The sequence below is a fragment of the Crassostrea angulata genome, chromosome 8 (genome assembly GCF_025612915.1).
Source record: "Crassostrea angulata isolate pt1a10 chromosome 8, ASM2561291v2, whole genome shotgun sequence".
Lineage (NCBI taxonomy): Eukaryota > Metazoa > Mollusca > Bivalvia > Ostreida > Ostreidae > Magallana > Magallana angulata.
Window position 1 is genome coordinate 3,757,542 of NC_069118.1, and position 26,518 is coordinate 3,784,059.

Below are 26,518 nucleotides of genomic sequence, written 5' to 3' on the forward strand. Positions count from 1 at the left end.
AAGGGTAGGAAGACCTTAGTTTTTATGATGGTTATGTCATGGATTGTACCGATATGTGTTATTGTTTTACCGCTGCTTAATTTTGAAAACGTGCATATAGAGTATAGCAGAACATACGATGCCTGTATCATTCATGATTTGCTGGAATATTTCTCGGAGGTTCAGTTTTGTCTTTTTATTCTGTGTTTCTTTGTAACGTGTGTCCTTTACGTTAAAATTTTGAAGCATCTGAAATTTGAGGTCGTACCCAGAGACCGAGAGGCGCTACCGACGATGTTTCAAATTCAGAAAAGGAAGATCAGAACCCAATTTAATCGAATGATGGCGCTGGTATCTGCAGGGTTCTTTATATGCGTGTTCCCGTATTTGTGCTTCAGAATGGCTGACAAGCACCTGGATATGATGCCGTATATTGCACACAAGATATCACTAATTATGCTCGTTTTATGTAGCCTGTTCAACCCTGTAACTCTAATATTTTCAAACAAATGGCATAGACTTGTAATCCAAAACATGCTGAGTTTGAAATCGCCAAACAAAGTAATTCCGTTAAACGTCAATATACCTTAAGTTGTGTCACTTCTTATTAATAGATAAACGACAATTTAGCTTGTTTTACATTTGTTTACGATCGGCTAATGGCAATCTCTCTTAATCTTTAAAACCTCAGGCATTCTGATATTAATATTTAGGGCGCTATTTGCCTATTGAACGAGATATTTAGTAGAGCATCATTTCTTAATAAAAAAAAATGTGAGTGTATGAAAATGTATGAAAAATTCAAGGCCTAAAAGTAAAATAAATATTCAAAACGAAAGATGTTTCTGTAGCTAGATGTTGATTTAACATTACATGATATCACATATTTGAATTATAAAGCTTTTGAAATAAAAAGATATATTTATGTCTACGTAGATTAATTAAAACGTATATTACAAATTTTTGTAAACAGCATGTGCCGCTTGTTGACACCAATGCCCCTTTCCAAGAAAAAGGCATCGCTCTGTTCGCAAAATTTCCTTAAAAAAATGTTGACAAACATATTTGAACACGTCAATTTAATATGAAATTGATCTGTATAATAAAGCAGAGTTTTGCCTGATGGAAAGTACTGCTTTCTGTGAATTATTGTCACAGTAGAAAGGTTTGTGCTGACTAACCAGGTATTCCAATCGTTATTCTAGATTTAAAAAAAAACTCCTAATTAGATAGAAATGTCATGTCTGTTTGCATTACAGAAAAAGCATGGTGTATTTAATTTCATAAATGTATACTTGCTTTAATTCATATGCGTTCAATTTGTAAATGTACGTTGATAAAAACCAAATCTAACTGAAAAAAGATAACAATTCGGATATGATGCAGTGCACCGAAATATCCTTTCCAGTAATATTTGCTTAGTTTAATGTAATGTAGGCGATGCAATTCACTGTATTAGATATACATTAGTAATTAGAAGAGAGCGTCACGTTGCAAGCATTGATTTTTTTAAGAACCAACGGAATCAGAAAATTTAATGCGCCGGAATGAAATCGTCTTTCTATCAATTTAAACTAAACCAGACTTGGTTTATGGTTTTCCATTAGAGACCTACACAACAAGTTTTCATGCCTCAATGAACATGTTGGGAAAATAATTCTTAGGAGTCGTCGCACAATACATGCATTAAAACAAGATGTTTAAATAAGTAATACACCCAGCAATTTCAAACTTATTTAGATAACAACACCCGAAAGACATTTAATGGATTAAATTTACACAATTGGACAGTCTTTGTAAGAAACAAATATTCTTTTACTACCACCTAATTTTATGCAACACTAAAAATATTATATCTATTGAAAAGATAGATAGATAGATAGATAGATAGATAGATAGATAGATAGATAGATAGATAGATAGATAGACATTGGACTTTTATACAGACAATTTGTGCTAGTATTACCTTCAGTCACACATCTACATGTTTGGCGTTGTAGATCCATTGTTAATTACATTATATCCATTGTAGGCAAATTTGCAATAACTTTGTAAAATGCACGAATACTATCTACAAATTCCGTATTGTTTCATTTTATTTATAAAGTTTGAAAAACAACACTTGATGATGAAAAAATACTTTGAGGCTGAGGATCGGAGAACCATGAATATTAAAACCAAAAATTTATAATGTCAATTCTTTTTGTCATGCTAAAGAATGATAAGTATTCGTGCGACGGTTTTTTTTAAAAACATGTCCATTAACTGAACATCCATCCATCCATCCATCAAGCATAATTACAACGTACAGCGTATATCGAAAATATATCTCTTTCTTCCTTATATATTCTATACATTCTACTTTCAGTGAACAAATCTAAGCTATGAAAATAAACATATACGTGTAATATAGCTCTATATTTAATTTAGTTGTTGTTTAGTCCAAATCAAATAATTTTTATCAGCCTACAGTAGTCAACAGATGTGTACACTGATGTGCACAAATTGCAGTAAAAAGTGATCATAATTCTTTGATCCGAGTATATTGAATATCCAGTAATACTCTCGCTCTGATGTGAACAAATACAAACAAGAGGCCAATTGGCCTTATTTTGCCTGAAAATCTAGGCTAAAAATAAAAAAAAGGTCATTCAAGAGGAAGTCGGTGTCTAATCGGTACAAAATGAATACCACTAGAGTGTAATACTGGACAAAGAGTGTGTTTAAATTTCTTGCATTTGCGATTAATAAATGCCGAGAAAGTTTTGACGAAAATTTGTTTGACAAAATACGCTTCACATAAACAAAGTCGCCATTTAACAGGAAATTGAAGTCCGGCTGGTAAGAAATGAATCCAACCATATGGCATACCTTAATAAAAGAAGTTAAAATTTCATGCATCTGCGATTTATAGTTGCTGAAAATACATTTACGAAAAGATTTAAAAAATTTAGACTAAAAATAACAAAGTCGTCATTTAACAGGAAGATGACGTTCGATTGGTACAAAAATAAATTTTAGCATATGACATGGTGAAAAAAGGAGTGTATTAAAAGTTCAAGCTCCTTCAATAAATGTTTGCTCAGAAAAATGCAACAGAAATTTAGTAACAGACAGACACACACTGGTAAAAAAGTTATTCCTCTCTCTCCTTCGGAGCGGGGGTATAGAAAATACAAACTATCACTGATTGAGGATTGCCCAATTCAGGTCACAAATCTTACAATTATAAACTCTAACCAACACCGGATAAGTGTAATTTCAAAGTGGGAATGAACCAATACACAGATTTAAAATTCAGTCAGTAATCATGAATATAAATTAGCTGGCTTTCTATAGGAATCTCTAATTAAAATGAACCGAGAGAAGAAACAATTATTAAATATGAACAATTAATAATTCTTTTTTAAAGAATAAAATTATATTTATTTTCTGAAACAAATACTTATGGACATTCTTATTTAAAGACATGTACATGTGCAAGCAAGTGGATTTCGGTTTTTTTCCTTCATTTTTACTAATACGCTGTAAGTGATGATTTAGAATTGTATGTATTGAAAGAAAACCAATAATTAATACATGTATCTAGAAATAACAGAGATACTCGAGAGTCAAATAATTGCACAAATATTTAGTCAATAATGTAAAGTTTAATTTTTTTTTAATTTCTTATAGAATCAAGTAAGTACAAAACATATCACAGACAGTGCGTTAAATCAAAGTCAATGGTGCATCACTTGCGATGACGATACTTCTCGATCAATATCTGTATCACATAGTTATTTCGTAGGCTGAATATCATCATCGGGATATCTGGCACAATTACAGCTAACACGAGAAAGGTAACAATTCCAACCCCCAGAACGACCCCTACACCTGTGGCAGAGGGACGCTCGTCCTTGGCGCTAGTCCTTTTACGTATCGAACTTGACAGTGTCCGCGTGTTCAAGACAAGTTCTTGTTTTATTTGATCAATTTTAGCCTGAAGCTCAGCGTCAGTTAAGTTTTGAACTGGACGAACTCTGTCACAGGGACACTTACATTCTGAAGAGACAAAAGAATATATTTAGCATTGCATGTATTTCACACAGAAAACAGTGTTATACGTTTGGGCATTGCTTTAGTTTACCCACTTCAAACTTCAAACCGAACCATTCATAGAGAAATTCTATCACAAGTTTACACACTTAAAGCGTTTAAATTCTGAATTTTTGAATTTCCACGCATTTGGTTTACAAAATAAATCTAGATCATTAGTCGATTAAACGTCTTTGTTAGACAAGGGTGCCCCTAATTTAATCCAAATTACATGCATATGCACAGCGCAGTCATATATTACATGTAGTTCAAAAAAGCACATACTGACACTGTCATCCAGTCAACTAAGGTCTGGAATGGTGACTAGATGACAGAGCTATGCAACTCAGTCACTGAGTAGATACCTCTCAGTCACATAATGACAGAGCTAAACAAATAAGTCACCGAGTAGATACTTTTCATTCACATTGTAGTTGACTGAATAGTTCATCATGTAACTGTTTAAGATCTGGAAAGGAGATAAGGTTAGAATAACACATCATCACGAAATGGCCAACCTCTGATCGAAACGCCATTTAGTTTTGTTACAAGGAGTTAAAAGGGGCTGTAGCTGTTACTTTTTTTAAATATCCATATTTTATCCACAAACTGCAAATTTTTCGCTTATTTGACATATGTTCAGTTTATTTCTCATCATATCTTTCATAATCAAATAATTTAATAATTTACTGTTAATTGAAGTGACTTTGTCCAGGTGTGTTTTTCCACCTTAAATGGCGAGGTTTTAACTTTTAGTCTCATTACCAGACCTTTCGGTCTTTATTAATTTGACTGAATAGGTCAGTCCCATTCTGTGAACGTTTCTTACGGTTGCATGTTGGGAGGGGGGAACTCCATGCTCCAGTTGACAGGCATGTTCTATTTAGATCGCCCGACACGTGACGATATCCTGCCTTACAAGAGAGTGACATGTTGTCCATGGTGTTATATCCGTCCACATTGTTGACAGTTAAGACTGTGGTGTTAATGTTTTCAAGTGGGCAAAGAGGCACTGTTAATGAAAGAAATACATTAGAAAATAGAGATTTAAAAAGTAGCTGTCTGGATAAAAAAAATTAATGTTTCATTACCTGCGCATGTAGGTAAACTTGTCCAATTTCCATTTTCGAGGCACTGGCTTATTAAAACACTGGATTGTGAAACAAACCCGGGTAGACATTCATACTCGATGGTTGACATATATGGGAGGAATGGTGAAGTCACATTTGCAGTAATTAGTCTTGCATTCGTTACGTTACTAACAGGACATACGATCTCTGAAACATAGAATCTCACATAAACACAAGACTAGTTTGTAACGTCGATCAATCTCATGATATGTCCTGAATTCAGTGAATATATACACATTAAGGTGTCTCCAAAAAATACGGATGTGTCGAATATGGATGACGGAATTTCTTTTGTTTTTCTTTATTAAATATTTACATGAATATAAATATTTACATTTCTATGAATAAATCTTTGATTTTAAATTGGACCTTAAAGACAACTTCAAATATAAAATTATAAATGAAGTTTTTAATTTTGTTTGAAATTCTCAGAGCAGATACATGCTCTAGGATGTCAAGCAGAACAGTTTTATTTTCTGCTTTTAATCTTGGAACAAAAGCACAGCAAAGCGAAATAACCACCGGGTCAGGACTTTTTAGTGGAGTTTGTGTATGTCGTAAATAAAGATTAACCAATTTGTTTTTTGTAAATAAGGCTAGATGGTAAACAAATCATTTATTAGATCTACCTTAGATATATAAAGTGGTATTTAATGCAAAATAACAATTATCCATGTCTTTAAAATTTGAGTATTTTCCTAAAAAAATTTATACAGAGGTCCTCTTCTCGAAGACATTAATATAGTCTAAGAATGTCACCAACCATCCACCTTTTTTCATTCACATATAAAACTAGAGTAGAAATTTAATCACCATGCAATACATTCCTGAAATAAAGAAATTATTTAAGGAATAAGAATGATTTTGTCAGTAATCTGAAGTGATCAAGTACGGTCGGGGATGATCAAATCAAACAAAGCCCAAAGGGTTCTGTAAAAGACTTCATCACTTCCGATTGTATTTGATCACTCATGACATTCAAAGATTGATTCCTTATCACTTGTACTCAAATACAAAAAAATGTACTTGTTAGCAATTAAATGCGATTAAATATTTAAATAGTCATTGATGAACTATTGTTGGACCATACGATATAAAATCAATTTATAATGTTATCATAAACAAAAACATTGGAAAATGTATATATTGAGACATAAAAATATTGCAAGCGTTAGGTTTTTCTTAAATCTTACGCAAAAGAATTAGTTTATTGACACGCATCAATAGTTCACTTATAAAATGTAGGGAATTTAAAGGTTTGGCAAAAATAACTAGATAAATTTAATCATCAGTCTTTCATTTTCGCCTTAAGTAGGCTTAATTGTCAACTTACTCATCTAGCCTAATATTTCAGATATAATTTTATTCAGGTATAAACCCATATCATGAGTAGAAATATTCTAACTTTTCTTATTTCAAAATTTGAATAGTTTCCTACATCTAAAAATACCCAGAACGTTTCTTCTAAAGAAGGTTATTATACATGTAGATTAACACAATCTTATTAAAATTAGATCTTTGATCCGCTCGTAGCGATCTATTAGGAGCGGATCAAAGATCTAATTTTAATTAGATTGAGTATAACATTGACCACGATCATCTTGCCTTCTTTTAAACAATGAAACCATTTCTCTGTAAATGGTGCCCGAGCTGTCGTTGTAAGTAAGTACCTGTACAGTTTAATGGGTCTCCAATCCATGTCCCATTAAGGCTACAATACAGCACCGTGTTTCCGGAGTCTTCCTTAAAGCCTTCAACACACGCAAACTCCAGCGTATCGTTAAAATAATATGTGGTATTCATCAATGGGCTAGCGTTCACTCCACTTACCATTGGACAGATAATAGCTGTGTAGAAAAGAAAACTATACTAAATACACTGGGTTTTTTTTTTTAATATGTTTTCATGTTTTATTCGACGATCAGCATTTTATAGTACATTGATGCATATATTACAAAACATTTGCGTATCTCAATATTTACATTGTAATTGATTTTTTTTTTTAAATTTCTTATCTATATCGTCCATATGATATGAATTAGATAATTGTCTACAGCTTCCAATATGAAGCAGTAGTCGATATCCCCTTTTATGCCCCCCACCCCTCCCCTCCCCTTTCTTTGCAGAAAAGCATTACACTAAATATTAGTATTAACTTTTAATTAGATAACTTTCGAATCAACGACACAGGGGAGTCCTTCACATTTCACTTTCCACCAGTTCATTTAAGGGAAATACAATAAAAACAACCATTAAAGTAATATATGACGGCATTATAAATCTAGACAGCTAATCAACTACCTTGTTTTGGTTAATTATGAATCAACACTAACTAGAAAACTGACCAGTCAAGAAGGGCCCCGCTATGACAATTAATATAGAGAAGTGAAAAAAACTTTGAATTCCATCCTCTTTATATTAATAATGATGAAAAATAAATGCCCGACATAAGATGTAAAGAACTGCAACATTTATGGTCTCATGATTTGTAGTTGGATATGATTTTCATCCAACAATTAAAGTGTTAAACTGAGGGGTAAAAATATAAGGGTGCAACTCATGGAATGAGAGTTAAATTTGATTACATTTAAAAAAAATTTGAAAATTATAAGTAACAACTGTATTTTTTAAAATTTCAAGATAATTCCTGAATGTCCAAAAACTCTAAATAGTAACCTTGTATCTGCATAAAACAGGGATAACCTCATGTCTTATAAAAAACTAAATTAAATGTGTATTTAAAAAAGATTTAAACGGGTTTTTTAATAAAATGCAAGCCTTCAGTAAATGCAAATACATTGTATCACCCAGGGTTGACCTCAACTTCAAAACAAACATCAGATGCAGACAAAGGTGTTCATTAATCTTCATATGACAGATAGAGATAAGCCACTAAATTTTCTGCAGAAGGCAAGATAATCAATCCCAGGGGGTTAATTGTTCTGCTCTCTCATCCTTTTCTTCTAAATTTACAATAAGATTTTTTTTTCAGAAATGACAGAATGGGGTTATTATCTGATTACCTGTTAAAATTAACAGCATTAAGGCAGAAAAAAATATAATAAATAATTAGAAAATAAAATAGTGAAAAAGGATATCTTAATATATATCTTGATTTTAGAATTCAATAAAATTATCATAATTCATTGTGTACGGTATTTTAACCAAAATAAAGTATGAATACTATATTTTAAATCCATATTTCAAAGAATGTACACAATACTACACATCATTCAAACTTAACTTCAAAACAAAGTTCATTTGCAGACACAGGCAGTTCAGTAATTAATCTCAATGTGACAGATAAAGATAAAGCTTAGGATTTTCTTCCTGAGGAGGGTTAATTAATCCCAAAGGACAAATATTGCACAGCCTTCCAAGTATACAATGGTAACATTCTCAGAAGTTATCTCTCTTTGCCCATTCATTCTTATGCATAGTTAAGGAATCTACCCCACCACCCAAGCTCCAAACCAAAAGGCATAGAGAACCACACTTAGCATCAAAATATGTATTTCTGTCTACTGAACTACGTACGTACAATACCAAATTTGAACTTGATTGGGCAACCATAAAAAAAGTTACTAGAAAAAAACAGAAAATTTGTGGACGGAAGAGTGACAGACGGACAGACAGAAGGACGGACAGAGTGATTACTATAGGGCACCCGCAAATTCTTGCGGGGCCCTAATTATGTTGTGCAGACTGTCACACGTCGAATCTCTTTAAAAATAAGGAGCTAGGTTTGCGCGTTTAATAGCAGCAAAAATTCATGTCTAGCTTGATATGTCGTTGTATTTAGGTGTTAAACAAAACAGGGTGTTTCGCGAAATGGTTCATAATATTTTTCAAATCTTAAATTGCTTATTACTGATACAAACAGTTTTAATCGCCTACGCATGATTTTCTTTTATAACCTTAGATTATGTTAGGTGTAAACATACATATCAATTCCCTTCTTATTAATCGTTGTAAAAACCTACGTTCACATCCGCCATGCCATTCTAGGTCTTCAAGACACCGAAGGTTGGAAGATGATTTCTTGCTGTGAGTGCAGACGAAATCTCTTGAGGTAAATATATAGGTAGACCCTGGACTTGCAGTTGCGTTGGTTACGTTAGGTTCTTTACAATACGGTTGTAACTAGATTAAAAAGAAAGAAAAGTATCAACGGATGAACAAATTTAACCAACTGTGTCCATTAATATTAATTTACCATTGTTCTATATGACGATAATAGTGATTAGCGCACATAAAAAGGAACTAACTTAACCCGAGCAGTAGGTGTTTTAATTACTGCGCTACTTGGTTCTAAAAGGTAAATAAGGTTAAAACTTAACCTAACTAAAGCTTACAACATTAAACATACGTATACATTGTATACCTGAAATCGCAAAATAAGCAATGTAAATATTAACATATTCTTTATTCATATTTGTTTTCATTGATGTTGGTCAATTTGCTGGTATTTAATCCCAGTTGTACGTAAACGATCATCAAGTAATTATAAATTGATTCAATTTGAAAATATTCATTTCCACTTAACAATTAAAATCTATCTAATTACTAGTATTCTTCTTATAACATTCATTCGAACAAATTATTTAAACAAGAGGCCCAGGGGCCACATCGCTAACCTGAGCAACAATTGCCTTAATTCTGATCAAATTAGCATTACAGTATCAAAATATCTTGACAACTTAGTACAGTAGATTTTGCTAAAAAAAAATTAAAAATCTGCCAATTTTTATCCACCTCTTTTTTTTGGTAAATACCAAGCCCCATTTGTTGTTGTACCTGTAAGAAGATTTTTCTCTATTCCTATATACACCCCCCCCCCATTTCGTGGCCCCACTTTTCTCTAGGGAATCATGGTTTCATCAAACTTAAATCTGCATAACCTGTGCTTTCACACTAAGTACTGAGTTTTTGACCGAAAACTTTCCCAGAATAATTTTAAAGATTTTCTCTATAAATTCCTATGTAAAATTTCAAACCGCCATCACGGCCCCAGCCTACCAATAGGGACTGATTTTGCAAACTTGAATTTACACTACCGGAGGATGCCTCTACACAAGCTTTTCTTGCCAAATTGTCTATAAAAAGAAGATTTTTAAAGATTTTCTCTATATACTTCCTATGTAAAAATTCATCTCCCATTGTGGCCTCACCCTAACCCTGGACTATTATTTAAACAAACATGAATCTATACGATCTGGGGATGCTTCTACTCAAATTTGGGCTTCCCTGGCCTAATAGTTTTGAGAAGAAGATTCTTAAAGATGTTCTCTATATATAAAATTTTATCCCCCATTGTGGCCCCGCCCTACATTATCTGAGGATTGTTACATGTCAACTTGAGCTTTCTTGGCCAAATAGTTTTTAAAAGAAATTTTTTAAAGATTTTCTCTATATACTCCTGTATAAAAATATATCCCCCAATTGTGGCCCAAACCTACCCCAAGGGACCATGATTTGAACAAACTTGAATCTACACTACCTGAGGATGCTTCCACTCAAATTTGAGCTTACCTGGCCTAATAGTTTTTGAGAAGAAGATTTTTAAAGATTTTCTCGTTATATTCCTATGTAAAAATCCATTCCCCCATTGTGGCCCCACCATACCACCAGGGACTATGATTTGAACGAGCTTGAATCTACACTACCTGAGGATGCTTCCATTTCAATTTGAGCTTTTCTGGCCTAATAGTTTAGAGAAGAAGATTCTTAAAGATTTTCTCTATATATTCCTATGTAAAACTTGATCCCCCTATTGTGGCCCCACCCTACCCACAGAGACTATGATTTGAACAAACTTGAATCTACACTACCTGAGGATGCTTCCATTTTAATTTGAGCTTTCTTGGCCTAATAGTTTTTGAGAAGAAGATTTTTAAAGATTTTCTCTATATATTCCTATGAAAAAATCCGTTCCCCCATTGTGGCCCCACCATACCAACAGGGACAATGATTTGAAAAAACTTGAATTTACACTACCTGAGGATGCTTCCACTTTAATTTAATCTTTTTTAGCCTAATAGTTTTTGAGAAGAAGATTTTTAAAGATTTTCTCTATATATTCTTATGTAAAACTTGATCCCCCCATTGTGGCCCAAACCTACCCCAAGGGACTATTATTTGAACAAACTTGAATCTAAACTACCTGAGGCTGCTTCCATTTCAATTTGAGCTTTTCTGGCCTAATAGTTTTTGAGAAGAAGATTTTTAAAGATTTTCTCTATATATTCTTATGTAAAACTTGATCCCCCTATTGTGGCCACACCCTACCCACAGGGACATGAATTGAACAAACTTGAATCTAAACTACCTGAGGATGCTTCCATTTTAATTTGAGCTTTCCTGGCCTAATAATTTTTGAGAAGAAGATTTTTAAAGATTTTCTCGTTATATTCCTATGTAAAAATCCATTCCCCCATTGTGGCCCCACCATACCAACAGGGACTGTGATTTGAATAAACTTGAATCTACACTACCTGATGATGCTTCCACTTTAATTTGAGCTTTTCTGGCCTAACAGTTTTTGAGAAGAAGATTTTTAAAGATTTTCTCGTTATATTCCTATGTAAAACTTGATCCCCCAATTGTGGCCCCACCCTACCCCAGAGGACCATGATTTGAACAAACTTGAATCTACACTATCTGAGGATGCTTCCATTTTAATTTGAGCTTTTCTGGCCTGATACTTCTTGAGAAAAAGATTTTTAAAGATTTTCTCCAAATATTCCTATGTAAAACTTGATCCCCCTCTTGTGGCCCCTCCCTACCCCTGGGGACCATGATTTGAACGAACTTGAATCTACACTACCTGAGTATGCCTCCACACAAGTTTAAGCTTTTCAGGCCGAATATTTTTTGAGGAGAAGAGTTTTGAAAAATACCAACAAATTTTCAATAATTCTCAATTATCTCCCCTTTAAAGAGGGCGTGGCCCTTCATTTGAACAAACTTGAATCCCCTTCACCTAGTAGTGCTTTGTGCCAAATTTGGTTGAAATCTGCCAAGCGGTTCTTGAGAAGAAGATGAAAATGTGAAAAGTTTACAACGACGACGACGACAGCGACAGACAAGGGACAAATTGTGATCAGAAAAGCTCACTTGAGCCTTTGGCTCAGGTGAGCTAAAAATCACCAAATCAATTACGCTAATATATCTTGTCTTTAAAACTGACACTCTACAAGTCATGCAATTCTGAAATGTCCTTACATGTAACAACTTAAAACTTGGATGTAACTGATATGAACTCATGAAAAAATAATTACATTGTTAAATAATACATGTACAAAGCCAAGTGTTTGTTTTGCACTATTATCAAAAAGCTATGTGAATACATGACGAACATATAAATAATAGTTTTTTTAATAAAAATCAATAACAAAATTTTGATAAGCAAACAGTTAAAAAAAATACTAGAATTATATCCATTAAATCAATTGTCAGTACTTTTCTTTTACAGTGGTCATGGTTTCATTTTAAAAATATACTGCTAAACATGCAGTCACACAATGAAGAGCCGATAAGATAAGAAGAATCGTTTGGAACACGACAATACCTCGCAGATGTAGGGCAGGTGTTCTGAGCAAGGGATGTTCGTCCACCTGTAGGGAGGGTCTAGCTGCTGTGTTATACACCCGTTACTGTCCTCGTGCTGGGGGTATGAGCTATTCCAGTAAGTGAACACAGCCGCTGTTCCATTGATTATCCAACTATCAATAGAATACTCACCGGATATAAAGGCGTTTCCTGAAATCTTATTCCAGATTTCTACGGAGAAAAACAATATTTTGCACATGCCACGTATTTCAATTCACATTTATATAATTTTTTATATTTACTAACTTTTGTCTCGACTTAACAAATATATTGCAAACAAAACTACAAAACAACAAATTACCAAATTATACCATAGGACAATACATGTAAAAGGATTTACCTTCTTCAAATTTTTATATCCTTATTTCATGCAATAAGAAAACCTTACTGTTCCACTGAAACGTTAATATGTATCGTTCGAAATGTATGCCTATTAACTGATTAAGTATAATGCTAAAAAGCTAAAATCGTTGAATTGAATGGCAATGGGAAAGTGGTTCATCATTCAAATACAAGGAGATGGTTCTTCTCCAATAATGAAAATTCAACAATATCACCCACTGGATCTGGAGTTTATTGCATTTATGTAGATAATTATGGAATTTTTAGGTTAAAGCAACTTAATTATGGGATCAGTGGAATTTGTTTAACTATAAGCTACTTTATCAAGCTGTAATAGATATCGCATTCGATACTGGATATTGACGAACCTACCTCGCAACAGTTTCTCAGTATAAACCTGGCGTTCCAGCGACGTTATGAGAAACAACGTGCCGTTCAGGGTTTGGCAGTGGATTTCCGCTTCCGTTTTGACTTTTTGGTCCACTGTAAATGGTTTAAGAACTTTATCCAGGCCAGGTATGTAGACAAAACCCGATAGTTCCGACTCTCCTAAAACGCAATTTCAACAGTCTCTTAAAGGTTTGTTAAACACATACATAAACAATCATCGATTTTCTAATTAAATCCCAACAATTTCAGCGAAAGAAGTGTAATGATTGAATCTGACCTAATTTCAAAAAAATAATAGAAAAACCAAAAAACAAACGAAGTCATAAACAATACAAACAAAAACAATTCAATTCAATTTATTATCCTTGAGCTTTACAACTCATCGGAATACAAAATTATTATACATATAAAATTATATACAAATGTGCAATGTGCAGTAAGTGAGTGGACATATTAAGACAATATAATAATGTACATATCTTAAGATATGAATGAACATAAATGTATAAGTAGATTAAACTGCAGTATTATTACAATGCTGCGCTCTCATTTTGGAAGCGCTAGATAAATATTTTCCTAAATTATTGAGTTCCTTAGTATTGTTAACACTTAAAAGTTTAGCTAGCTTAAAAACACTTGGTTTTTTGTAATAAAAACTCTTTATATATTTCTTTCGTAATTCAGTGTAAAAAGGACATATGAGTATAAAGTGGAACTCATCTTCTAAATCTTTTTTTATTACAATGATTACAAACACTGTGCATTCGAAATTATTTCATTACAAAGTCTGTTAGTAATGCTTCTAGGAAACATTTTTACATATTACCAATTTATAGGATGTAACGTAATTGTTTCAAATTATACATGTATATGCATATGCATGGCCTGGGTTTCAGGGATACAAACTAGCCTCTTTACGATTATTAAGAACAAAAGTTGTTCAGTGATGCATCAGAAATGTTTGCTAATTACTCTTAAATTTTCAAAAAGCCTTTAATGACCATGGGTTACATGCAATTGTGTATGAGAAGTCAACAGGAGTAAGCTCCCTTTTCGATGCTTCTTTCTTCGTTTTACACAGATAAAATTCAAGTTGATACTGAGCATATATTCTGGTCACAAATCATTAGTAAAAATAAGTGTGTATATTAAATTTAATGTATGACATGAGTTTTAATCATATTGCTTCGTATAAATCTTGGGAGTGTAGAAAAATTTCCTAATTTAAGAAACGTATCATTGAAATATTTTGTAAAATATTCATTGATTTTTCATATCTTTTCAATATGTCCACTCACCAATGGTATCTAATTTTAGAATATGTATATAATGTATGTACATGTAGTGTTATGGTATGTACTCTGATAAGATTTGTGACTTGATAATATAAATTGTTTTGCCTCAGACTAGAATGTCACGACGTCATTGGATGAATCCCATCACGTGATTGCTTTAAAAATTTCTTTACACGGCGAGCGTCAAAATTTATACCGCAACATGGCGGACGTAACGTTATTTTGAGCTGATTTTTTAACACAAACGTTCAATCATACCGTTAATTTTTAATCCCCAATATATTTAGAGTGACCCCCATTTGCCCGTGGCGTAATATTACGATCCTACAATGTCATGGTTTGCACAGACGACTGACGAGGAAGGTAAACAAATTAGAGAATTAAGCTATGAATTTGATTGTTATATATTATATTTTGATTGTTTACGTATCAAACTTTAGGTTCTTGACAAAACAAAACACTTAGTAGGTTTGTTACTGACTGTTTACAGAAATTTGTGGGGTCGGTAAAGTCCACAGTAGGCTTTGCTCCGCCTCGCCTTCTATGGACTTTACCGACCCCACAAAGTCCGCCTCGCCTTCTATGGACTTTACCGACCCCACAAATTTCTGTAACAAACCTAATAAGTTACACTACATTGGATTATATAATCTAAATATATACATATACTAAAAAACAGTTTATAAAGTTGAAAAATTTAAAAGCTGAGAGTTCAATTTTTACCGACAGAGCAAGGTACATGCAAAGCCAACTTGCAGTAAATTCCAAGCTTCAGAAAGTCCAAACGGATACACTTTCATATGAAAATGTATATTTCCTTTATTGCTCAACTTTGTTACCGTTCATCGCGATAAAAAGAGTCATTGGAACATTTTGGTATCATTAAATGTTAGCCAAAACGATACCAAAAACTATGACAAATAATCAACTTTTTTTTTGGAGAAAATTAATGTAATTCACAAACCTGAGTCTAACTCTAGATATCGGCTTGACTTCTTCTTGGAAATTAGGTTAATTGTTTTACACGTGTACTCCGAGTAATCCAAAATGGTGGCATTCTCTGTAGAGAAACTAGCAATGAACACAGAGGTGTTGTCAAAAGTTTCATTAGACGCCATTGATGTCAGAAGTTCTGGGACCAGGTCGCTTTCTCGTTTTCTACTAAAGGTGTAATTTACAATATTCGGCGATGGAGGCTGCAGAAGCTCGCACTCAATATCTAAATGGGAGCCTAGAACTGCTGGATCAGGAGTTATCATAAATCTTGTTGTTGGCGTATCTGTAAAGGAATAACTCATATTAGGAGTTAACTGTTGCTTCATATTACTGCTTATAAGACATGAAACTTTTTCTTCTTATTTGTAAACCAAAACAAATATATAGAAAGATGCATTCATAATATAAAATTTTACAATGATTTATCCATATGTGATGTACATGCATTTAGTTTATAGATTATCATTTTTTAAATAACCAAAATAATTAAGATATCGAAATGAGTTTTTATTTATTCATTTTTTATTTATTTTTTTTACTATTTTAATTCTACAATTAAAACTGTTCAAATCATGATTGTTTCAAAATATTTTCGTTGAGTCAAATCAAAGAATCATGTGTTTATAAACATGAAATAAAAAAAAAATGAAACTTCTAATAGTTTTGTGTGCATGGTAATCAATTTAAATAATAAAAAAAAAATTAAGGCTGCTTGGTCCGATTTCTTGTTATTACAGTATCAAATAATTTCCCATTACAAACAATTTATCTTTAAAAATATTGACTTTTTCCTAGTTACACCAACAGAATCGGTCTCCTTTCAAAGTTTTAAATATTAAAAGTAAATGAAAATAGTTTCTTTTTCGGCAAACAAAAAAACCCCCCCAAAAAACCGAAATGCATCATGGGAATGTTAAGGAAAAGGAACCGTTTGGTTTCGTTCCCTTAATGATTGGCGTTATTCAAACCGCATGGTATGCATCGAATGTAAACAAAGCAAACTTCAGAAATATTAACGAACAAAACATACACAGGTTTATTTGTAATTTGCATGCTCATTACGACATTTATTTATGGCCATGTCAAAGACGTAATCCAACATTCCCCGCTGATGTCAGGGGAGAATTTTACCATGAGGCAAAATAACGTGATGCACTTTCATGCCGTTTGTTATGTTAACACATTTTGTACATATTTTACCATTGAAATTTGGCTTATTTGACTGGGAAAACTACTGCGATGTCTATCATTATACATAGCATAAAAAAAATATAACTTACGTCCTACAATATCCAAAAAGAAGGCGGAAGTTTGTGTGTCGTACTTTTCTGTATGAATGTCAAGCTCGTAATGATATTCATCGTCAAATGTAGTATTCAGGACAGTGAGAGAGGGAAGGGGAAACTCGTCAACTATGTAATTGGGGTTACTGGTATTAAGAACTACTCCCCCTTTCCTCCATTCGAAAGAAGTGATATTGATTTCGGAATGCCAGGTCACATTTATGAATATCGTTCCTGTGTCCCCAAATACAACATCCACACCGCTTCCCTGTATGTTTACTGAAAAGACAAAAGGTGAAGATAACAATAAGATACAACGTTAAACAAGAGGCTCATTATTACTGCATTGCTCGTCGTACATGTAGTATGTCGCTTCGTAAATGACTTCGACATACGTTGTTTTTAAATAGGTAATGTAGAGTGCAACAATGTTAACTGCTCTTAAATATTGCAATTTTCTACTAATTTTATAAGGTAAAAGATCATATTTTATATATTTTTATATATGTATTGTATGATTGATTTTATGGATTTTTTATTTTAGATTTTTTCTTTTGTGTGCTGGCCAGTAATTTGAAATTATAAACGAGATATTAAGACCGTAAACAATGTAAAATAATACAGTAAAACACGAAAGAACTCAAAGTTTTTGATAATACTGCTGTACAAATATTTTTACAGAAAAAAAGAAAAACAAAAAAATAAAATTATTAGAATTTTTTGTTTCAATAGATCTACCTTTTCGAAAGTCTTCCTCAAATATTCAAAAATGGATATCAATACAGGTTTTTGTTTATAGCAATATTATTTTGTGTTTTAAAAAGATTTTTGTACTTCAGCTATTGAATTTTGTAAACAAAGAAATCTTGAAATCTCACACCCTGAGTAAACGTAATTCTACTTGAATATCAATGATTTCATCAGTACAAAACCGTAAAACCATATTTCGATAAATCAGCGATTATACTGCATTCATGTTAGTCAGATACTGTTCTTTGTATTAATCAAAACTTTACAAACGTTTGTTCTGAGCCAAGTTTGATTCAAACTTGCCAAGAAAATTTAGGTATGATAATACACAAAAAATCATAGTATAATTATAAAAATGAAAGCGAAACAATTTGATTCGAAAATCTCAATTAGAATTGAGTCTTTGACTCAGGTTAGCTAAAATCTTAAACCAGCTGATTCATTTCCTGAATTTTCTGACTTTATGTTACATCTGAAATACTCGCCACATTTTGACACCGGGCAGGTTTGGACGGTATCATCTACTGCTGACACACAATACACGCCTGCCTTTCTCGTAGTTATCCTTCGGCAAAAGTTCTGGTGATGTTTAAGATGGGTAAATTGTGTATCTTTCCAATCTTTGCAGACTCCGTTAACACTCACGCTATGTTTCCCTCGATAGTACAACCCGAATAAATCCTTTGGCGGAAAACATTCTATAACTAGATCAAATATCATGATACATAATTTGTGTTTTAATTTGACATGTTGATGGTTGATTTTCTTTAATTGATCAAGATTTTGAAAGTCTAACTTTAAAAGAAATCTTCAATCTGAACTCCATCATAGTAATTAGCCTTTCGTTTGATATATTCTTAAATTGTTATGCACACTACTCCTTAAATAAGTTTGAATATCCAGAAAGCATTTAAAGCTTTTATTTTTATTTTTGGATGGTATAACGAACGCGATAAAGGAGAAATATTTACAGCATTACAGCACCTCTTTGTTCCCAATATCACCAAAATCAAAGTAATTGTTTGTTGAATGTGCAACAAACAAACAAATACCTGGATAGCAATTGATGACTTTGCGGTAAAAATCACACTGAGTGCTTTGTTGTCGGGCCCAGTACAACTCTTCTTTCCACAAGTCACTATCATACAGTCTGCACTCATTAAGGTTCCGGTTGAAATCGACTCCCAAGCAATTTGTCTTATCTAGACAACCCTGATAACAATCATCCAGGGTGATGCGATTCACAGTCTAAAATGTTCACATAAGCAAGTTAAATTCATCATCCTACTAGCATGGGTAACATTTCAAATTGACAAGAAAAAAAGACTAATGGAAATTGCAATTTTTAAGCAAAGCCGGTGATGGGGGCATTTCAAACTAAATTTTGTGTTTTCCAATGTATATTTTAAATCAGTTTTTTTTTACACTATGTAAATTTTCTAGTTTCCTGAAGTACTACGGAGTTTTAAAATTATTGAGTGTTATAATAATTTTTGAAATATCGCAAGGAACAGTTATTGTGCTTATTTCCTGATTATTGTTCATCAGTATCATTTAGGAGTACATGGTTCTCGGTTGCCATCGGTTCAAATGTAGAAGCAGAGACTTGATAATATAGAACCTGTATCTACAACAATTAACTATTATGTAACTGAAAACCTATAATCTATTTATTTATTACATTTAAATCTTGAAAGAGACTATCATCTGATAATTGGTTCTTCTAGCCTACCTCTAGCACAGTGCCTGTTCCTTTTGAGTCTGCAATTTGTTCAACCATCGCACACGAGGTATTGGCTAAAAAAAATACAATACCAGTCACAAAAACGTAGTTGTAAATATTAATTTTCATTGCTTCCACGGCATTTACAAGAAAATTTAAGTTCACTTCGTTTCCAAATACTCATTTTTTCTGACTGTTCTTAAAGATTTTTAAAAACTTATCTCTGTTTTTTTTGTTTTTGTTTTTTTTGTTTTTTTTTTTAATTTAAAGATGTCAAATAATGAGAAGGAAATATTGTGTAACGATTTTACTTTTCAAAACAAAAATGTTTGGAAAATCTTGATCATAACGGATGTATACAGATTTGTAACGGAAGAATTCCGGAGCTATGAAAAGATACGTGCCGATGACGATCGACTATACTTACTAGTACACACTTTGATGTAAAAATATCCCAGAAGGTCGTTATGACATGCGTCATCGCTCCTTTCTGTTCCGTTATGAAGCCAGCATTCATTTGTTACTGATATATAAGTAATGCTTTCACACAATGTGTTGTTCTCGCATCGATTCATACAATCAAACGCTGAGCTTTCTGTGCCAGTTTCCAGTTGGAATGATAACCCTGTTGCTCTAGAAACTCTCGTGTGAGGACACACTTAATTGAATAAACCAATGTCCATCATTTAATTTAACACAGAAAACATGCATGCATGCATATTATAATTTTTGATTGTAAAGAAACTCATGTTGATTCATCAACTTTGTGTCTAACATGAATAACTAGCATCTGAAATACATGATATATGTTGGGTTCCATTTTTAAGGTCTTCCGTTTCCAACGGAAGACCTTTCTATTATTGTGCGGGTTAAGATTATTCTTATTTTTCTTTTTTTTTTTTTCTTCCTAGACGCGAACTTCGATGCTTCATATCGTGCTCATTTCTGAACGGATTTTGCTCAAATTTTCAGGGCTAATGGACTTTACAAAACACTATCTTCATCAATTCATAAAAGTTAGAATTCCCTTTCCGTTAACGAGTTATTCCCCTTTTAAATTTTTTTAGGGCCTTTGGTTTCCAGACAAAGGCTCCGAGACTATGATAGCAGGGAATGGGAATCCAACGAATTTGAATAACAAAGACATTGAAGTTGTATACATCGGTTTTTCTTTTTGGATTACGTTCCTTATTTAGGAAAAGGTAGGGGGTCAAAAAACAGGATTCCAAAAAGTGCAAAAATTTAGACATATTTTCCTTTATATCTTTTTAACGAAAAATATTTTGTTAAGACATGTAGAATAAAAGTTGTGCAGAATATCAAGGGCTTTCATTTGACACCAATAAAAAAGGGCTGGCCCCTTAAATTAAGGGCCAATAGCCCCTAAAAGTTTTTGCTTAATAACTCAAAAACGGTTTGGATTTTGATATGGATGTCGGTGGAAAAGTTGTTTGTTGGGATCTCATAAAGGTCGTAACAATATTATTTTGTAAGTGATTTGTGTAGTATGAGTGTAAAAAGCTTTACATGTTGACATGTACCTGTTTTCATTTGACAAGTTAACGAAAGTCTTTGTGCGTACAACTGGCATAAAGTTGCCGCAGAAAGTATGCTGGTTTATACAGGAGGCATTAATTTATAAGAATGTTTTTTTTGTTGGAGTACATGCTTTTTTTTAGGAGTTTAAGTCATTGTTGTTAAGTTCTTATAGTGCACAATCATTAAAAACGGCAATTGGAAAACAAAACATTCTTTTTCTTTTCTTTTAAACCACAAAATATGGAATTAAAAAACTCTATGCATTACATTTTATTTATTAACTCCATGCATTTAAAATCTACCTTGAATCAGAGCTGTGTGTGTGTGTACCATTACGTAAGCTCTCCCTCGCCCGCGGCCGAGAAAATCGGTCACCATGCTCGCGGCTGGACTACCTAGCGGTCAGCGGTTATCTAATACACGAGATTTGCGTCTCTCATATATGAGTTTATTTAGCCGCGAACTCAAGAATTGTTTAAGTTTTGATTACACAAAATCTTTTGTGGATTAAACGATTGGATGTCAAGTAAGAAATAGTTCATTTAATTAATAAAAGCAATGTCATTCTCTAAAGCAATAATAGACATAGATCAATTGTGGGGTTTAAGTTTAAAATATATAACTTCTATTTGATAGAGTAAGGTCATTATATTGCAAACTTTTCAAATCTTCCTTGGTTGTGAGCTGTGCGTTTCTGTGCGTTGTACCTTTACGAAATATATTCTTTGCCCACGGCCGAGGAGATCAGCGACGGCTGCATTACTTAGCGGTAAGCGGTTATTTAATACACAAGATTCGCACACCGCGACTTACACTTACATGCATATGAACGTGTTTGAGTTAATATAGCCGTATATACAAGAACTGCTTTAATTTTATGTTATAAAAGTTTGTCCTACTTGTATATATTTAATTAAATATTTGAGTGTAAATGAATATTAATGAACGATATTACTCCAAATCGGAAAAATCGTTAGACATAAACTAATGGTTGGTTTGTTTATGTAAACTACTTTAAAAACTGTACAATTAATGTTTTAAATCAACACCCCCCCCCCCCCCCCTCAAATATTAAACATTTAAATGATGATCATCCCTCGCACATGGCTGAGGAGATCCGGCGCGAGTGGATAAGTGATCCGCAGTCGGTTCGTGTTCTTCTACATGTACCTAATGACGCGTTTATGTTTCATATTTTGCACGGACACAACTATATTTTATTATGTTTTCAACTATCATATTGGTTTAAGATGAAAAGATAAATTTATTTTACTTGTACAGTTGATTAAGCATTGATTTATACGATAGCGTATAAGGTAGTTTAAAAATCAAATCAAATTATAATCAAAGTTCCATGTTACATGTTTGCGGTAGGTGCTAGCACGATAAAGGAATGCCCTGAATTGAGGCATTCGATGATTATTTTAAAAAATATTCACATGAGTTTAAACAACTTTAGATTAGATTCTATCGGTCACATATTAATCACTACTGTAGTTTCATTGTGGAAGCGAACTCATTGCTGCCCCCCCCCCCCCTCCTCCCGCCCCGCTGACAGGTGCTCGCACTGGATTTTTTTTTTTTAATTGGAGAAAAGATAGCAAGATCTGTCGAAAATCATTTTTGGTGGTTTCTTATGTGTAACATTTTGTTTCACTTTCCCACCCCTTTGTTTATTCGGCCAGTCTGTGTTAATTCAATTGCCGCATGCGACCGAGAATCTTGTGTCGCTTCAGCGCACACAGCTCAGAACATTTATAGCCCCAGGTCATCAATTGTTATGTAATTGAGTAACAGTTGGAAGGGTGATTTTACTACATAAAATAATAAAATCATAATATAATCTATTTGAATTGAGTACCATACGTATAGATTCCCATAATAATTAATTTTTTTATTACCTTTCAATGTTTACATTTAATTTTGTTCAAATAATTAATAAATTTTCTATCATTTAAATTGTGTGCTTCATCAAATACGTATTCCGATTACCTTGAAGCCATTAAATTTCCATTGGCTTTTGACAAAAGAGAGACGCCTGACCATCCAATGAAAACAAATACACAGAGTTTGATTGACAGGTTTAGCCAGGTGCAGGTCTCACCCGATGTCCGAGGTTATGTGTGCTGCTTGTACACAGCCGAATGGTCTCAGTAAGAGTTATCGATGTAAATAAATAATAAAAATACATGCTTATCAAAACATGATCGTGCAAGTTAAAGTTGATTTAGGTTTGTTCCAATAGAAATCATGTTTCGCTAACTGTATTTAATATTTTTTATGTATAGCGAATTTTAATATTGTTTCAGTACTGAAACATCGCATGAAAACGTTAAATATACATGTAATTATCTGTTACTAGTCGTCTTTTAATATATATACCTTTCTTTTGTTTGTTAAAAATTCGCTCAATTTTGTTAAAGTAATGCAAAACACGGGCGCCATTTTGAAACAATTAACTGGTCAGAGAGTTCCGAATGAAATCTGATGAACGGTTCTCGCACGCTTTGCTCGAAACGATTTACACGCTTTGCCCGAAACGCTAAACGGTTTACATGAAACTCTAAAAAGGTTTACACGAAACGTTTCTCGCACGTAGGCCGCACGCTTTTTTGGTGTAGTAGTACGTTTTAGGGTCTGTAAATTTTGTCAGCACGCAATTCTAAACTTGCACATAGTCTTCAAAAATTTAGAAATATTTTAATATAGAAGTTATCTTTGAGAAAGGTTTACGTGTTTTGTAGGCGGGTTCAGTTTAAAAAAGAAATACAATTCCTGACATGAATCATGAGTACATACTGTTTATAACAATGCTTGCTACCCTTTGAAAATTTAACTCGCCATTAAACATCTCACTTTTTAAAGAATGTTTGAAACGATTACATAAACTCTGCTCGACAAATAGTTTTCCTAAAATATTTTCTTCCTTTCTTTGTTTCAAAACACGTTTTATATACAGGCTTTTAATCACAACACGTTTTTATAACAAAAGCAGAACTGAAAGTATAGTCATTATAATCGTTTGACACCATATAACATATATTTTCAACTCGCAGCAACAACGGAAGACCTACTCGGGGCTTTGCCACGAGCTCTGCTCTAGTTATGATAATGATTATACTTTGATTTTGCTTTAACTTACAACTTTCAACTTCTAGAAAAGCAATAATTTCTCCAAAATCTGTTTGACACGTGTAGTTGCCTTGATGCTGGAAGTCGACGGTTGGTATATCGATGAAGGATTCACAATCCCCGGCACCACACGTGGTGTCCTGGAATGTTTGTGACGTCGAGGTCCCGTTTGGAAGTAGCCACGTGTGAGTGACGTTCACGACAACCGTTGACAGCGTCTCACACTCCAACATTGCGTGGTCCCCGAACCTCACCACATCATCCCACGTGACTCTAGTGGTGATGTTCTCTGGAAGGAGAACATAGAATCATTAAGTTTTAACGTGAACAAATCGAAGGACATTTCAAAAGGGGAGGGTGGGGGTTTGATTGTTACATTTTAACTTCGAGTTAAATTAATAAAAGTGTCAAGTTTTGTATTTTTATCATACAAGCTACAACCATATTTTAAATTTAATTATATAAAGATCATATTTGTTGATTATGAAAAAATATTCTGTTGTTTAAATCAAACGCGCAACGCATCTGCAAATATGACACATGTGTTATTAATGTTACTCAAAGACTTGGTATTTTTTAAAATTCTTTTCATCTATTGGGTGTTATTATTGTTACCTAGTCAGGTGACATTTATATAATGAGTGACTGAAGATTATTGTGTACCAGTAAAACCTTTCGAAGACTCTGTGTTATTAATGTTACTCAAAGACTTGGTATTTTTTAAAATTCTTTTCATCTATTGGGTGTTATTATTGTTACCTAGTCAGGTGACATTTATATAATGAGTGACTGAAGATTATTGTGTACCAGTAAAACCTTTCGAAGACTCTGTGTTATTAATGTTACTCAAAGACTTGGTATTTTTTAAAATTCTTTTCATCTATTGGGTGTTATTATTGTTACCTAGTCAGGTGACATTTATATAATGAGTGACTGAAGATTATTGTGTACCAGTAAAACCTTTCGAAGACTCTTTTTCATGCAGTCAAATAAGCCCCACCAACCCGCACGTTGCTTCGTCTTGTACTGTATATTTAGGTGTATGCCTTGTCTAAATTTTATTTTGTAGATGTGGAAGATGTTGTTTTGAAAGAAAGAAATTTTTGTTATTTTGAAAATATTAAAACTGCACGTTCGGAGCGCTCCACATTTTACTCACGAGTTTGTATTTATTTCATAAATATTTTGTGTTTGTTTGAGTATAAAACAAATAAGAACTGAGGTTGATTTATGCATGACTGCACCGGTTGGTGTGATGTAATGATGAAGACTTTCATAGATTGAGTGCTGAAAACATTGTAATTGCCTTTGAACGTTTACTTTACATTCCTTCTGTAGTCAGTTTTATATAATCCTGTTAATAACATTATCGATTAATTTTCATATTGGGAGTGAAAAGTGAAACTGTTATTATTAATCAATTAGTACTCTTTATGAAATATTGAATTATTAGATAGTCCAATCTAGTAACTATTTTTTTTTCAATACTTTAAAAGACATTCCCAGTAATCGCTCAAATCTAAAGGTTTTCATTGTATTTAAGAACGGAACTAAAATTCGCAGCTTGTAGGGCCTTTCCGCAGGCTCGTGAAAACATCTCGAAAGGCTCGAATGTATTACAAAGGCGTCCAGGACAACTCCGCTTTTTATAAAGTTTAATACCGAGCGCAGGGAGAGGCGGGCGAACCCGCCTCGCGAAGCGGAGATTATTGGTTACACGTATATAAAAGAAAATCAGTGAAGAATGAAAGTTGAATCAGAGTACTAAGGCCAAAAAAAAATTCTTCCAGCCCTGGGCGCCGCCATTTTGGCAGCCATTTTGTTTTTAAAAAGATAGTTCGATCATTGATTGACCGGTACTTATCGATGTTTATTGCCCCTAAACTCGATTAAATAAGTTCCAGTGTTTCAATAGAAGGTAATTTGAATTAAAAGAAATTAAAAAGGAAACCAGATAGGTTTAATTGTGCTTCAATCAAGAAACACGACTTGTTCTATGTATGTCTTATCAAATTATCGGATGGAAAATAAAGATGGAAAATAAAAACATTAACGTCAAGGAACTGGTCTTTTAGATACTGAATAAAGTATCAATTACAGCGGCATTCATATGAATTAGATTGATGCACAATGAAAGAAGATATAAAAAAAAATCGGAATCACGTAACTCTCTTCGGTTATTTCTGAAGACAAAACTTGAACGTTTTATGTCTGAAATATGACGTCATAATGTAGACTGAGCACGCGACGTTTATTTTAAATTTGACGAAT

The 26,518-nt window shown here is 33.2% G+C and overlaps 1 protein-coding gene across 1 annotated transcript in view; it reads right to left on the bottom strand.

The window, feature by feature from the left end:
• Positions 1 to 1,421: 1,421 nt before the first annotated feature.
• Positions 1,422 to 26,518, bottom strand: part of LOC128161556 (uncharacterized) — a 29,697-nt gene continuing 4,600 nt past the window's right edge. The window contains exons 2-15 of the mRNA XM_052824866.1: positions 24,258 to 24,536; positions 20,004 to 20,234; positions 19,586 to 19,650; positions 18,906 to 19,101; positions 18,339 to 18,557; positions 17,101 to 17,382; positions 15,789 to 16,103; positions 13,512 to 13,688; positions 12,757 to 12,968; positions 9,170 to 9,329; positions 6,857 to 7,033; positions 5,148 to 5,333; positions 4,886 to 5,068; positions 1,422 to 4,023 (exon numbers count right to left, since the gene is read on the bottom strand). Of these exons, the coding sequence (XP_052680826.1) occupies positions 3,713 to 4,023; positions 4,886 to 5,068; positions 5,148 to 5,333; positions 6,857 to 7,033; positions 9,170 to 9,329; positions 12,757 to 12,968; positions 13,512 to 13,688; positions 15,789 to 16,103; positions 17,101 to 17,382; positions 18,339 to 18,557; positions 18,906 to 19,101; positions 19,586 to 19,650; positions 20,004 to 20,234; positions 24,258 to 24,536 (2,993 nt within the window). The 3' untranslated portion in view covers positions 1,422 to 3,712. The remainder of the gene's footprint in view (positions 4,024 to 4,885; positions 5,069 to 5,147; positions 5,334 to 6,856; positions 7,034 to 9,169; positions 9,330 to 12,756; positions 12,969 to 13,511; positions 13,689 to 15,788; positions 16,104 to 17,100; positions 17,383 to 18,338; positions 18,558 to 18,905; positions 19,102 to 19,585; positions 19,651 to 20,003; positions 20,235 to 24,257; positions 24,537 to 26,518) is intronic.